The sequence below is a fragment of the Diadema setosum genome, chromosome 20 (assembly GCF_964275005.1).
Source record: "Diadema setosum chromosome 20, eeDiaSeto1, whole genome shotgun sequence".
NCBI classification, from domain to species: Eukaryota; Metazoa; Echinodermata; class Echinoidea; order Diadematoida; family Diadematidae; genus Diadema; species Diadema setosum.
The window spans coordinates 16,354,515-16,371,428 of NC_092704.1; the positions used below are offsets into that span (position 1 = coordinate 16,354,515).

The 16,914-nt window shown below is 40.2% G+C and overlaps 1 protein-coding gene across 1 annotated transcript; it reads left to right on the forward strand.

Moving 5' to 3' along the window:
• The first annotated feature begins 364 nt into the window (after positions 1-364).
• Positions 365-12,809, forward strand: LOC140243834 (uncharacterized). Its single transcript, XM_072323504.1, has 8 exons — positions 365-542; positions 911-970; positions 8,915-9,106; positions 9,583-9,645; positions 10,320-10,484; positions 10,830-10,997; positions 11,362-11,475; positions 12,024-12,809. Exons 1-8 carry the CDS (start codon positions 468-470, stop codon positions 12,105-12,107), a joined length of 921 nt encoding a protein of 306 aa, XP_072179605.1. The 5' UTR covers positions 365-467; the 3' UTR covers positions 12,108-12,809.
• Positions 12,810-16,914: the final 4,105 nt, after the last annotated feature.

The following is a 16,914-nucleotide window of genomic DNA, read 5'->3' on the forward strand; positions in this document are numbered from 1 at the left end:
TCCCCATACTTTGGAAACAGAAAAACAAACAACAACAACGGAGCTGAGAGATATTAAAATCTACCCCTCCTTTCTGCCAGAAAAAAGAACAACAGCAACAACAACAACAACAACAACAACAACAACACACACACACACACACACACCGACAAACCCTCTTCTTCTTCTTCTGATTAAGAGATTTTCCCCAGAGGAAAAAAATCTCTTTGGGTACGCTGCAGTTAAGAAACGCGCACGACTGAAAAATGTCATAGATGATTGCAAACCCTACGCGCCTTGGCATTGTTGCCTCTGCTTTATCCGCGCGTCTGGTTTCTATAACAACGTTTCCTTAGTGCCGGGCCTGAGTTTTGATCTTATTGATTACTATGTAGTAGTTTAGTTTAGTATAACTGTTCGTATGAAGTCAAATGTTTTGGTATTGTACGTTGTAAGTTAGATATCATCAGCTGTTCGGATCTATCGAAATGGAAGCATTGATCATTCTTTTCATGATCTTGGGACATGCACAGAAGGTCTCGATACAGTCAAACACAACGAAGGTTCGTTTCAATGCACATTACGAGAAAAGTTTATTTCGTTGTTTATCCCATTCTCACTCCATTCGCGTTATTTCAGTATGAATAGACTCGCGAGTACACAGCTCATTAACTCATGGAATCCTAAGCAGAAAATATGCAGGCTACCCTAGTTTCATTCTTTTTACCTACCTTATATGGCAAATATTATAGTACATGCATGCATCAGACATATTTCGGATATTAAATTGTTGGTCGGTATTTTCTCATGATATATTTAACGTTAGACCAGCTTTTCCTTCCATCAAGTGACAACTTGGGAAATAACAACATGTAAACTTTATTTCTTTGTTTCCAATGTATTTTCTTTATCCCTTATCTTTATCCATCAGAATAGACCCCCTAAAGGTGGATATGAAATCTTCTGTACAGAGAAGGAGCGAAAGAAAAAGGTAAAAAAAAATACGCTGATTCCTAATTGTTTGGCCACCAGCCAAGCAGATTGATGTCTCCTGTTATCTAAACAGCATGATTGTACATACACGGGTTTTTTACACTTGTGTTTCTTAACCCCGGACTTTCTCTGACCCACGACTATCGTTAGTCCCGTACCAATTTTTTTCAGCTTTTTACACTCGCCAATTAGTCCCGTAATATCTCTTGTCCGGGGCTAAGGAGAAAACTGACCTTTTTACACTCGTAGTTCTTAGCCCCGGACTTTCCAAACCACATGAATATTCATAATTACGCTGTGTACTGTACACGTACATACACGAACGCACCGGCAGCACTTGATTACCTCGTTTCTGATTGGTCAGTGAGGGTCGGACTTCGTCTCCGTCGCTTAGCCCAGGATTATTTTTTCGTTCTGTTTACACTCACTTGCTTGGCACCGCAATTGCGGTGCTAACCCCTGCTATTTTGCAGGGCCAGATAGTACCGTACTATCGGTGGGGCTAGCCCACTTTGGCAAAAACGAGTGTAAACAGAAAGTGGGCTAAGGATAGTCCCGTACCAACGGTGGGGCTAAGGCCCCCCCCCCCCCCCTTAGCCCCACCGTTGGTCCGGGGCTAAGCAAAAATTTACAAGTGTAAAAAGCCCTACAACAGAAAACAAATTCTAGAGCAGAGTTTCGTGTCAACAAGTTTATGTAAACAATACCCAGCTATCACTAAATTTTCCCTTAATGTGTAAGTCGAATAATATGAGTGATATGATACGAGTAATGAAATTATTGTGATGCCTAAACTACATCAGGCACAGAGGATGTATTCGTGAATGCAGTGATATAGTGAAAAAGGTGATAACCCTGACATAACTATCTTTTTTATACTCACAAACTCACGCATTGATGCTTGATTTTGATGTAAAAGACACCAGATCTCTCAAGCAATACCAGAGAGGATATAATTTCATCATCTTATTAAAATTCATAACAATTTTTCATTTCACACTTTGGTATCAGAAGATTAGTCAAAATTTTGGATGAATTTCATATGTTCATGAATCAAATAAAGTTTGGCACTCAAGTTATCGAGATCAGTGAAACGTGTATGGTTAAAGGTGTTACGACCAAAATCACTCTGAGAATGATCGCACAAAAGAAACAATCAACTGATGTTCAGGCGGTTTATTAACAGTGATATTGTGGGTACAGACTCGTAATCAGTTTTCACATCAGTACAACAATGATCAATAGAAACAATTTTAACTCGGTAATGGAATCACTTACATGTGTTACAGTCCAAAATCTGATAATGACGATGTTCACATAGTCCCCTGGTGATGTCCAGATACGATGTTCGATGCACAGATGAATGATCCGCGATGCACCGATGAATGATACCTCAGACGTAAATCCAGAGGCGCAGGTTGTGATAATCCTCAATATTAATCCGGGGTAAAAATCCAGGATATACGTCCACAGCGAAACGTGTAGAATCCACAGGAAACGGGCAGAATCCAAATGTTATGACGACCACGTCCAGTTGATGCGTTGAATGATGATTCACTTTACAATGTCCAGCAAAGAAACCAGCCCGTCAACAGCTTTGCCGTAATAATGTCCGTTGACACTAAAATATGGAGTCTATCTCCAACGTAGGGAAATTAATTCTCTGCAGGCAAAATGTCTCCCAGGCCTTATCTCCACAAACACAGTTTGTATAGCAGGTCAGCAGGTAACACAGGACTGACTATAACAAGTCGCTTCAGAGCCAGAAGTGACGTAACTCTCAGAGCAGAGGTGTTGGGTACTCTGCCTACCTCAGTATTTCTCCAGCTTATATACTATCCATTCACCCCTTTCTAGTACATTCTGTAATTTTCTCCAACCTGGGGCTACATACCTGAACATACTAGCAAGTCCAAATTCCAGGAATCCTGGATGACTGACTGCCTAACTATGTGCATAACATCATTGCCAAAATTAACTACCAATCACATTGGGCTACAAGGGCAGTGCCTCACTCAGCCAGCACTTCCTAGAATTTTCTGGAATGGGTTAAATCATTCTAGATTGAGTGAGCTATAATGTATTTCCTGTCACATGCATACATGTACTGTAGCTACATTTTATACCATGTAGAAAATTCTCCACTGATCTGGTCAGCCTGTATGTACTATATCTATATCATATAGAATGTTCTCCATTATTCTGGTCCACCTGTGTACATACACATTAAAACAGCCATGCATACAACCTTGATACATGTACATATAACTACTTGTGTGTACATTTGTGACACCATCCCCCATGGGAAAAAGAAAGCCTTGCCGTAGCAAGGGTTTCTTTTACCTTCACAATTTCTCATTATTATCTACAACAAATGTGAGGTAAAATCCAAGTCAAGCAACAATAATCATATACTATCACATGCCTTTTGAAAAGCTACATTGATCCCATGTTCTCTTTTCATGGATACCGTTTACATTGATATTGCTTGGATTCTCGAAGCTTATACAATCATGTCAAACTGTTTTGCATGTATACACTGTAAGTGATATGCGGTGAAAACTTTTCACCTTTAACTTCTACTGTGCTATCCACTACCTATGACACACCAACTGACTTTCTGTCATAGCACTCTTTCAACATATTGACATGACACATTCTCTGTTCTTTGCATCTGTCTAGTGTACTGATCACATAGTTCACATCATTGAGCTTCTTTTTGACACAGTATGGGCCACTGAACTTGGCTTTCAGTGGTTCACCTTGTATGGGCAGCAGTACAAGAACTTTGTCACCTGATTTGAAGGTTCGGGCTTTGGCATTTTTGTCTGCCTTTCCTTCATTGAATCTTGTGACACTTTCAAATATTCCCTAGCTACCTCACAAGCCTTTGAAAGCCTTTCACGAAACTTTGACACATAGTCAAGTAGGTGGACCTCATCATCCTCAGTCATGAATTTCTCTTTGATGAGCTTCAGTGGGCCCCTGACTTCATGACCGTACACCAACTCAAATGGGCTGAAACCCGTCGACTCATTTGGGGAGTCCCTCGTTGCGAACAGCAGGAAAGGGATGCCCTTATCCCAATCCTCGGGATACTCCTCACAAAATGCCCTAATCATTGTCTTTAGAGTCTGGTGGTAGCGCTCCAATGCACCTTGGGATTAGTTTGCAGGCACAAACCCTTGTTGGTCGTAAAGGAGTCTGCGCCAAGACTACTACATGCACCACTTTGGCACTGTCCCATAGGCCCTGTGTTGAAGCTTCTCCCAGTCTTGTATTAGTCTTGGCGCATGCAGACTCCTATACGACCAACAAGGGTTTGTGCCTGCAAACTACCTTGGGATTGGGGATGATAAGCTGACGATTTCAGCTGCTTCACACCCAAACGATACATCACCTCTTGAAATATGCCTGACATGAAATTTGACCCTTGGTCAGACTGCACTTCCTTGGGCAACCCATACCTAGTGAAAAACTGCACTAGAGCATCTACCACAGTCTTAGCAGTGATATTTCGCAATGGGATAGCCTCTGGAAACCGTGTAGACATATCCATGATTGTCAAGAGGTACTTATGACCCGACCTAGTCCTAGGCAAAGGTCCAACACAGTCAACTAGAACCCGACTGAATGGTTCTTCAAACGCAGGTATCGGAATCAATGGCGCCGGCTTCACTGAATGCTGTGGTTTACCAGCCACCTGACATGTGTGACAAGTTTTGCAAAACTCAGCCACATCCACATTCAACCCTGGCCAATAGAAATGTCTCATGATCCGATCCTTTGTCTTTCTGACACCTAAATGGCCGCCAACAGGTAACTCGTGAGCAATCCTCAAGATCTCACCGCGGTAACTGGGAGGGACAACAACTTGACGGACCACCGTCCAATCCTCATCAGCTGGCCTATGGGGAGGTCTCCACTTCCTCATCAAAATGCCATCTTTGACATAATAGCACTCAGGGACCTTTTCAGCCTCAGTCTCAGAACAAGCCGTCTGAGACAAGCCTTTCAACTCAGAGTCTGCCTGCTGTGCTTCAACCAAGGAAGACTTGCTAAACAGCCCATCACTGTTAGCCTCGGAGCCTAATACAGCAACCCCATCATTCAAATCCTTGAAAAATGTTTCTGCCAACCAAACACCGGAATTCTCCTCCACATCAACAGAATCCGCATCATCTTGAACAGCTCTACGAGCCTGAGACCTAGTCACTACACAATCTGGGAAAATCCCAGGAAACTCCTCCTGCAACTGCTCAGTTTCAGCAACCACCACTGGTTTATCCGAAACAACTGGAGACACAATCACCTTATCCCCAGCTAAGTCATTCCCCAACAAAAAATCAATGCCTACCATGGGCAACTCAGGAACAACTCCAACAGTGACAGGACCAGAAACTAGGTCACACTTCAAATCCACTCTATACAGTGGTACTGACATATAACTGCCATCAACAGTCTGAATCAAGACTTTTGCATTCACTGCACTATCTGGTGGAAAAGTCATACCACCATCCACCATCAACGACTGAGAGGCCCCCGTATCCCGCAGGATGACTACTGGCTTACCTGCCTCACCAGAAGTACATGGGGTCACCTCACCATCAAACAAAAAGCTACGATAGCTCTCATCCACCTGCTTCAGCCTATCTTTGAATTTGGGAGATTGACTTTCAATGGCCTGTGTTTCACTGAACGGGACACTATTTTCGGGTAGGACACTTTTTGACATGACAAATCCCACCTCCTTCGTTGCACCATTTTGTAACTTCCAACATTGCGACTTTACGTGCCCTTTCTTGTGACAATGAAAACATCTGATGACATTTGCACTTGTACTGGACCCTTTGTCAGATTGAGGCTGTGGTGCCGACAACATTCCTGAACCAGCATTCTGTTGGTTGCTCGACTGATTTTTGTCTCTCTTATTTCCAGAGAAATTTCTGAAAGGTGGTCTGTTTTCATGTCTGTGGGTCAGCTCATACTCATCAGCCATGAAGGCTGCTTTATGCAAACTTGTCACTTTGTGACCTTCAAGATGCAACCTCACACTAAAAGCAACACTCTTTTTGAATTCTTCCAAGAGAACAACCTCACGTAGGTTATCAAAATCTTGATCCACTTTCAGGGATCTGAACCACCTATCGAACGTCATTTCTTTTTCACGAGCAAACTCAACATGTGTCTGGCCTGGTTTGCGGTACGAATTTCTGAACTTATGTCTGTACGCCTCTGGCACCAACTCATAAGCATTCAACACTGCCTTCTTGACTGTAGCATAGTCACGTGATTGCTCTTCAGAAAGAGATGAGTACACATCGGCGGCTTTGCCGACAAACACACTTTGAAGGAGCAAGGGCCAAAATTCCTGTGGCCAGTTCAAACTGTTAGCCACCTTCTCAAATGACACAAAATATGCATCGACTCTGTTTTCTTCAAACTTTGGCACCAATCGAATGTTCTTGGCCAAATCAAATTCAGAAGGAGCCCTTTCACGATTTCCAACAGTCTGTGCATGAGCCATTTCCATCTCACGCAATTTCAGTTGTTGCTCCATTTCCTTCTCAAATTTCTTCATTTCCATTCTTTCCTTCATTTCCATTTCTCTAGCCCTCTGCTCTCTTTCTATTTCTAATCTCATCTTCTCTTTCTCCATTTCCATTTCCATTTGCAATTTAGCAAGCTCAAGCCGTGTTTGATCAGACATTTGAGCTTGATCTGGAGTATGAATTTCTTCTTTGAGCTCCATGTGACCAGCTACTAAGTCAAGAATCTCTGCCTTTCTTACACCTTGTGGAACATCTACATTCAAATGCTGTGCAATAGCAGTCAAATCACATTTGCGTAACCTTTGCAAATCTTTGAGGGACAAATCTGTCCTCTGAACAAATGCCTGAACATCCATTGTACTGATTGACATTGTCACAATGTATTACACACAATGTACACTTGAACAATCAACTCACTGGTATTTTGTCTGTACCAATATTCTGGATTCCGGAACGTTCCAAATTCTAAGTTTTGGCTTTAAATTCACTTCCCGGACAAGCCCCCAATTTTGTTACGACCAAAATCACTCTGAGAATGATCGCACAAAAGAAACAATCAACTGATGTTCAGGCGGTTTATTAACAGTGATATTGTGGGTACAGACTCGTAATCAGTTTTCACATCAGTACGATAATGATCAATAGAAACAATTTTAACTCGGTAATGGAATCACTTACATGTGTTACAGTCCAAAATCTGATAATGACGATGTTCACATAGTCCCCTGGTGATGTCCAGATACGATGTTCGATGCACAGATGAATGATCCGCGATGCACCGATGAATGATACCTCAGACGTAAATCCAGAGGCGCAGGTTGTGATAATCCTCAATATTAATCCGGGGTAAAAATCCAGGATATACGTCCACAGCGAAACGTGTAGAATCCACAGGAAACGGGCAGAATCCAAATGTTATGACGACCACGTCCAGTTGATGCGTTGAATGATGATTCACTTTATAATGTCCAGCAAAGAAACCAGCCCGTCAACAGCTTTGCCGTAATAATGTCCGTTGACACTAAAATATGGAGTCTATCTCCAACGTAGGGAAATTAATTCTCTGCAGGCAAAATGTCTCCCAGGCCTTATCTCCACAAACACAGTTTGTATAGCAGGTCAGCAGGTAACACAGGACTGACTATAACAAGTCGCTTCAGAGCCAGAAGTGACGTAACTCTCAGAGCAGAGGTGTTGGGTACTCTGCCTACCTCAGAATTTCTCCAGCTTATATACTATCCATTCACCCCTTTCTAGTACATTCTGTAATTTTCTCCAACCTGGGGCTACATACCTGAACATACTAGCAAGTCCAAATTCCAGGAATCCTGGATGACTGACTGCCTAACTATGTGCATAACATCATTGCCAAAATTAACTACCAATCACATTGGGCTACAAGGGCAGTGCCTCACTCAGCCAGCACTTCCTAGAATTTTCTGGAATGGGTTAAATCATTCTAGATTGAGTGAGCTATAATGTATTTCCTGTCACATGCATACATGTACTGTAGCTACATTTTATACCATGTAGAAAATTCTCCACTGATCTGGTCAGCCTGTATGTACTATATCTATATCATATAGAATGTTCTCCATTATTCTGGTCCACCTGTGTACATACACATTAAAACAGCCATGCATACAACCTTGATACATGTACATATAACTACTTGTGTGTACATTTGTGACAAAGGAAACCTCCGGATGATTTTCAGATTTTTACATTTGAACAACTATAAATTAGTTATACTGAGTACAGAGTTTCAGAATTTGTGATAATTGGGATGAAGAAAAAGAATATTTTCAAAATTTAGAACAAATTGCAATGAACAAGGATGATGACATGGCAGAGTCACCATAAGAATGCATGAGTTGGGGCTCAAGGAAGCAGAACAAAAGAAGAAGGCATGCATAGATCATACACAGGTGAACTCGCAAGCAAGCGGTATTGTAATGGAATTACACTGCTACATTTCTTAAATATGTGAACCTCCTATGTCATCATCCTTGTTCAGTGTAATTTGTTTAAGGTTTTTCAAAGTATTGTTTCTCTGCTCAAGAACCACAATAAATTCCAAAAATCTATACATGGAGTTGTCGATTTATGTACTACATGATGTGAAATTATGAAAATCGTCTGGAATGTCCCTTTAAAGGAATCATCACGTTCTTTCCTATATTTTCCAGTGACAACAACAAGACCGGCAAAAAAAAAAAAAAGGTGGTTAGAGTCGGGCATTATGTCACTCAGAATTTGAATTATGATCTCCTAGATGAATTAAAATAATAATGATAAGTACGTATAAATTTTCATGTTCCCATGCAATAAGCACGTGCTGTCAAGAATCTCTAAACCAAGAAAACGTTGTAAACTTGAATGATCTTAAGGTTTCGCCAGCATCATCGACATCTTCCAGTCTGCCAGTTGCAGACACCAATATAGCCCGTCGCGATCGCGACTCATCATGTGAGTGGGCCAAGATATCTCCTGCACCCCAGCCTGACAGCGATGGTTCAACTGTATTTGAACCACATGGGCTCTTATCCCCTGCACAGACCAAGACAAAATACCCATGGAAGGTTTGTTTTCCAAACGTGTTTTCTTGTATTTTCTTGAGTACATCAAAGTTTTTATCATTCATTTTCCTGCTGCTTATGCTTTTAGAGCTATTCTGATTCTAAGAAAGAAAAAAAAATGAAACTCTTTCCTCATTTAGCTTCTTTTTTTTTTCACGTGGATGCAATTTTTCTACAGGATATTATGCTTCCATCGGCTGGTAATGTTATGAATAGCTGCCAAGTTTGATCAAACATCCTTTGATAAGATGAATAGATACGACATATTTCATTGTTTGTTTGGTGCATTTTTGTGTGTGCATGGTTTAATCTTATGTGGCTGCCTCATATTATTATTCCATAATTAAGCAACTTATTAGTCATCATTTTCTTTTGACCGATCATGAAGTCCAGTCTCCTGTATAATATAGAAACATAAAACATTATCACTGTCGCATTAAGGTTAATTCTTCCATCTCATCTTCTTGTTCCCACTGCAGAGTAAACCACCAAAGGGTGGCTATGAAATCTTCTGTGTGCAAAAAGATTATGTGACTGATGAGGTAAGCAGTGGCGGATCCATGCAGGAATTTCGTAAAGGGGAGGCGCCTTTGCCAAAATTAAAGGGGGGGGGGCGCACGCACCCCCCCCCCCATTTTTTCTTTTTATTTCTTTTGTTTTAACCAAAAATAAAGAGGTGCGCCCCCCTCTGGATCCGCCACTGGTAAGGTAATGTTTCACTTCCTTATACGTTCTATGAGTGTATTACATGCATGTTGCATTGTTGTTTTCAGCACTATGCCAGAAGGTTACGGCTGTATGATAATTAGCTCTCATTATAAAATGTTTGTCTTAATGTTTGCCCGTTCTCACAATCCATCTTCTCCTTCTCTCCTATCTCTTTTTTTTCCTGTAATAATAATAATAATAATAATAATAATAATAATGATAATAATAATAAGGTCTTATTCATCCAGGGTGGTTTCTTCAGTGCTGCCACTGTTCTACCAGAGGGTCCTGCCATTCTTATTACCCCAGCGTTGCCAGGTACCCATTTATACACCTGGGTCGAGGGGGACGTGGGGGTTAAAAACACCTTGTCCAAGGATGTAAGCACTGGGCGGCAATCGAACTCGGGTCCTTCGATTAGGAGTCTGGAGTCTTATATATCCACTATACCACAGCGCTCCACATTTCTTATGTCAATATTAACGTTGTAATGCATTATTTCTTTCAGGAGGATGAGTGCGAGACGAAGCCTAATCTCAAAATTGTTGAGTATGCTCTCGTATGTCCAGTCAGTGTCGACACCTCGGCCACTCCTCGGTATTGGACCAACACCTGTTTGGACTATTCCATATTTTGTGTGGAAAAGAAGAAAATATCGACTGGCCAGACGAATGTAATCATTATTGCTAAGTTACCATCTATACTAGATTATGTTTTTAGCCGAGTTACGTCCAAGAATTCTCGATGACAAAGTTTACAACAACAACAAAAAAATTAGGAGATTAACAAGTAAAGTAAGAGATTTGAAAGTTAAACTATCTGAAGAGGAACAACTAACATCTAACGAATCGATTTACTCTTGTTTGGTTCCCATATTCTTTGAACATTTTTTTTTTCAGCATCTATAATGCTGTCACGTCTGTCTGAGCATTTACTTTTCATGATGTTTCAAAACCGTATGCATTATAGTTCTTCTTGCTCTCTCCCTTTCTCCCTCTCCTTTCCTCGTAATTCCAAGTGGCAGTCTTTCCATTGTGAGGGTAAAATTTCTGGAGAGATTACTAATGCTTGGAATCCAGGAGAAGAACACACGGCATCCATGGTATCCAACAAGCCAGAAACACCGGGGACTGACGTCCCTCAGTTTTGCCTGCATCCCGCTAAACAGAACGGAGACGCGCAGAAGGTGAATTTTGCATCTTGTAATATGATAATCATAATTAATATGTTTCAATTACCCCTCTGACTTGGACTTAAAATACAAATGGTTATTATTATAATTATTATTATTGTTTTTATTATTATCATCATTATCATTATTATTATTGCATAGACACTTCAATACTAGCTGTAAAGAAGAAAAGAATACGCAATGTTGTATATATCTCCTTCATGCGCATCACAAAAAAAAAAAAATAAAATAGACTCCATTTCCTCTTTAATTGCTAATTTCTTTTTCGTGACCAAAGCTTTTACCACGCTCCTCTCTCATGGTACCAATACCATGGCCTTGATGCAAAGTTTGTTTTCTTTCTGGTATAATATACCAGAAAACGCGAAGAGAGCCATCTTGTGGCCGACGATTTCCAGCAGCGCCAGGCAAACCTGTAGACCCCGAACCAAATTATGATACTGATCAGATGAAAAGTTCCGACGTTCTCAAGGTGAGACTGCAAACGTCTTTAAAAAAAATCTCTGTGATTCACGTTTATAGAAGCATTGAATTCATGTGCCTCTAATTCAGCTCTTTGACAAAGTTATATCATTCAGCCATGTAGCCCACATCAATCCTGTATATCGAGATGTCTCTTCAAATTTGCTTCGTTTGTTTTCGTTTGTTTGTTTGTTTCATTTTCCATCTACGAAGATGGCTGGATAGCCCATATTCACCTTCACTATGTGGTCTTCCAATGGGGTCCAGCTGGATGTCAGTATCAATGTTTTCGAACCTACGTGCATGTATTTAACGTTCAATTCTGTGATCATGTTATCACAACATGTCATTATGAGTACCTTCGTCGTCCTGTGACGATGTATCCACTACGTGCTCCTATAGATTGCGACGTTAGAGATAGTATGAAATATAAAGTGATGATAATGATGATTATCATAATGATAGTTTTGATTAACGATCATGACGACATGCTTTTCTTGACCTTCTGTGAAGTTCTATCTGTCTGTTCGTCTCTCTTCTTTCTCATCAATCGTTCAGGACGAAAAATCCAGGCGTGGCAAGGTTCGTCTGTTCCGATTCTTAAAACTGGCCAAGGGGGTGCCCAAACTTGCCCGGATGTAAATCAACTAGTTGCTCTTCCACACAGAATACTCACCTATATAGGCACCTATGAATAACTCAACCAACCGACGCAAGTCTACATCGATTTATTCCATCTCAATACAAACAACACTGAGATATCAATAACTTTACATATTCTTCTCGATTCCAGGGATAAAGAATGATTACTTGCTATGTTGTGATTTAAGTGTGATAACATTGTGGTTGAATCTAATCTGCTTTGTTCTTGGCAAGTTACTTAACTCCAAATCTGTTTCAGTGAATTTGACAATGATTTTCCCCTGATATGATATTCCGGGAGAAAACACAAAAAACTTAAACGGTGTTCTCTTGGAAGTGATGATGTAATATGTCAAAATTCTAAACGTTTGAAATTACATTTTAAACAACATAAGGAAAAGATATGAATTCTCATTTTTATGTAGTCACAGTGAAATTGAATTGGAGATGATTATTCAAGGAGAAGGAGAAGAAGAAGAAGAAATTACCAATATGTGGACAAAGAGATATCGGGGAGAAAAGATGGTAGAGGAAACTACATCAAATCACATAAAATGTTATGTAGGATTCCTCTGGTAACAAAGAGACAGAATCGTTTTCTACTCCTACAATGTCCTATGAGAGTTTCTGAATCATGGAATGTATGTCATACAAAAAAAAATGGTGTTAATTTGTGATAGTTTAATAAAACGGTTTGAAGACGTTCTTTTTCAACTTGTAGTTGCTTTCGAGTCTCTTGTGATACTTGATGATGAGAGAAAACAGTTTTAAGGTGGTGATTGCTCGCAGACAGAACACAAGACATCTGCACATGACTTTTTCTGCAGTAAAAACAAACAAGCCATTAAAATAACTACTTTAAACATCGACAAAATCGCGATAATTGATGTATGATTGAGGCAGGAAGTAAACATGATCATATAAAGTTGTTATTAAATGACGTCTCAAAAAATGTGCATGCTGGCTTTTCAATTTAATTGTTGCATAGTTCATTTGGTTGCATACAAGCTTAATACTGAATGATCGCAAGCGCAAAGGTATAAAATTTCGCACAAGATGAAAGATGATAATTATATTCAACGAGACTTCGCCCTGTTAACTTTTCACCGAATGCAAAATCTTTTTACCATTACACGAAAAAGGACCATTCACGACTTTGTCTCATGCAACAGCTCAGACTTCACCTGCGATGGCGTGATCCAAGCCATGGCCCGACTATTACAGCATTTCTCATGCAGGTGAAAGGCGAAAGGGAAGCTATAATGATACAAGATTGGTGAAGGCAATCGCCTTTAGATATATGGAGTAATGTACAGCTGTACATGGTTGATGACGTCATCGTGGGTCATCCAAAAACTGCTTGATGATACAGAAGTGTACTTCATATAGGAAAATGCCAATTGACTATCAGTCCATCAATCGGATACCAGGAGCAATTAATCATTTTTCCTATGATATTTTTCGACGTAGCCATTTTCCCCTCTTCTTAATTTGTCATTCTTGATTTCCAACTACAGTGTATAAATTTTATATCAGACTTCACCTCAAGTTAACATCTGAGAAACTACACAATGGTTCTATGTAAATTCCCCATATATCACATGTCTTAATTCTCATGTTTGTTTTATTCGACAATATTTATTCTCTCATTCAGTTTCATGCATGGTTATTGTTATGTTTATAGTTTATTTGTTAGAACGTGAAATATGGAACCCTAAAAAAAAAGTTATAGGTGATGTATGATGAAACGTTGAAATGAAGACTTCCAGAACCACTGGTATCCAGAAGTGTAGTCCACGCGTAAGACAGCTGAGGAAGGGAACGTCATGGTTAAGACTGCAACAAACAAACAAACAAACACACAAACAAACAAACCTAGTCCATTGCATGGGCATGCGTCTTTAGGATCTGCGTTTGTGGTTGCTGACAACTTTCCCGACATGTAAACGATACGCCAAACGTGATATAAACGACAAGTGAAAATACTTTGGCTTTATACGTTGAAGGTTAATCCCTTCAGCTGTGCGAATTACCTGCCCAGAACATGCATGTGAAACACGCGAAAGGCTGGTTTTCATTCACATTTTCGAATTTTCGATTCATTGTGAACTTCATCAGCCAACGTCATTCTTATTCCTGCTGGTCTTGCAGCGACCCTGCTTGAGCCGGGACTTGTAAAAACGCCGGGGTTTCCAGTCGTCAAGGATGTAGGATATCCGCCATCATAATAAAAAAAAAAAAGACTCATAGTTACGCTAAATAATGCTATATAATAATGTCGTCAACTATTTTGTCGACTCACTTTCTATAACGAAGCATATAATTTCCGGCAATTCAAGTGATACTGCTTATCACAGTTGATGAGATCCTAGTTTTTGTACTTGATATATATATATATATGGCCATTTAAACTGTCAATATAGTTGTTAAACACCAAAACATTTTAGATATAGTGCATGGCGTTATTCAGTCTTCTATAAACTGACACCATTGATTACTTTCTTCTATGCACATGCATGTGAAGTGTGAACATGAGAATGAAGACGATGTTAGTTATATTTCGTTGTATTTTTCTTTTGTCCTTGAAAGAACAGTCCCTTACGAGGTGGTTCTGGAAATCTGCTGCACGGTATAGGAGCGAAAGAAAGTGATAAATATTCATACATAGCACCCTTAAAAAGAATTAGGGTAAATCAACATTTAAAAGGGGCGAGGAGTGACAGTGTTTTTAAAATGTTATATTCATCCTTTTATTCAGCTGAATCCAACAGTTAGATGTGCTAGATACAGCAAGAAAAGGGGTGAATACAACATTTTTAAAACGCTGTCACTCCTCGCCCCTTTTAAAACGCTGATTTACCCTTTTCTTTTTTAGAGTGTACGTCATCACAGAAATGAAGACCCCCCCCCCCCGGGACAATTTCGAGGACAACTCAGACAACGCAGCAATAATCTATCCAATCGATACTCTTCACATCAGTTTTGTCTGATCTGAGATAGAACCGAAAGCCCCAAACTCCAACGTGGGAGGTCTGGACAATCTCTTCCTATTTTACCTTTTCCTTCCTTTCCATGTATGTCGCAGTCTCTCACCTCTCACCCCTTTTATTTCTGTCTTTTTCTCGTTCTCCCTCTGCCTTTACGTCTTCACGTTTCCTCGTCTCTTTCCCTCTCCACTTCCCCTCGGTTGCTCTGCCCATTTTATCTCTCCAAACGTTGTTATTTGTTATCGATACTTGGGTAAAAAAGAAATATTTCCTTTCACTTTCCAATCTATTTTTATCCCATCTCCTTCCTCTTCCACACAAAATCGAGCCGTTCATTTTTTTTTTCTCAATGCGGCACCATGTATAATAAGGCAACTTGTTTTCACAGGTATATCTTGTGTATCTTATAGATTCTTACAGTCTCATCTTATCTAGCCTTCTCACCTTGAATGAATGAATGAATAAATGAATGAATGAATGAATGAATGAATGAATGAATGGATGAATGAATGATTGATTGATTGATTGATTGATTGCGATTGATTTATTCCTTCATTTTTTCATGCTTGTATGACAAAAGTTAACTAAACAAAGTTGTTGAATACAATATTGTTTAAATCCAACAGTTGAAACAGGTGTAGACGTTATTCCATGAAACAAAACTACAAAACGAAGTCATGTCACGAGTACGACACCTACGAGTCACACAGCTCACGAGCTAGACAGTATCTAAGTGAACAAGGCCCATGAGATTATACGGTCCACCAGCTGGACACTAGGCAACTAAAGCCCACATGAGCTCGACACTAGGCAAACAATGCCCACGATCTCGACACTAGGCAAAAAGGCCAAGGAGACTGACATTACATCACGGGGCTTTACCTCGCTTAATATATAGGCCTACGCAGTGCCGGTTTCGTGAGCATTTTCACTCAGTGCCGGACTCACCACATTCGCATGCTCGTGGGCCTTGTTTGCCTGATAGCTTGTGGGCCGTATGACTCGTGGGTGTCGGGTTCGTGGGATGACCCCGTACTCGACCAGTTACGGACGCCCCAACTGAAATCACTCCGTCACACATGCTTCCTCGCGGCTGCAGACGTCATAGGGGCGGTTTCCCAGCAAGATAGATTGTAATATCAAAACAATCGGTAGTATCAACAATTTTTTCTTTTCAGTAATCGCAGTGACAACGGCGATGATGAGAATCATTATGATTCTGCTGTCATACGGTATTATTTTATGCTGTTTATTAGCGAGTTTTATATCTGCGACGAGAACGCTGATTACGACGGTAATTATAATATAGGCCAAAAATGTTGTTCTGCACATACATGAAACAGGTGTTTCCATTGTCCAACCTGGGAGGTCTTCGTTGTCTTAGCGTCAGCGTCCCAGATCTACACGACTGGGGTGATAATCTAATACTGATTGTGGTGGTGTGCCTGAGTATGAATCCAATGCTGTGGAGTTAGATTTTGCCTATAGGGCCTATAAATAAACTTTGTCATATCTGTCTGTGTGTTGTGATAGATATACCATGCACATATTCCAGATGCTGATCGAATTTTTTTTTTTTGTCGTTTTTTTTTTTTTTTTTTTTTTGGGGGGGGGGGGACGTAGCACGAAAACACAATATCATGACCATCTTCTTTTCAAGTGTTAGTCTACCAAAGCAATGAGCCTTGTTTATTATCTTGGTCACGGCTCTGAAAGAGAGACCCGCAGGAATCCATCTTAACTGTGGTAAACATAATCTAGTGCCTGTTCTATCAAATTTTGAAAATCAAAACCAATATCAGTTCTGATCAGATGGCAAC

Coding starts and splice junctions, on each gene's coding strand:
- LOC140243834 (XM_072323504.1), top strand. CDS start 468: ATGGAAGCATTGATCATTCTTTTCATGATCTTGGGACATGCACAGAAG. Junction 971..8,914: donor AGAAGGAGCGAAAGAAAAAG/GTAAAAAAAAAT, acceptor AATGATCTTAAG/GTTTCGCCAGCATCATCGAC. Junction 9,646..10,319: donor AAGATTATGTGACTGATGAG/GTAAGCAGTGGC, acceptor TATTTCTTTCAG/GAGGATGAGTGCGAGACGAA.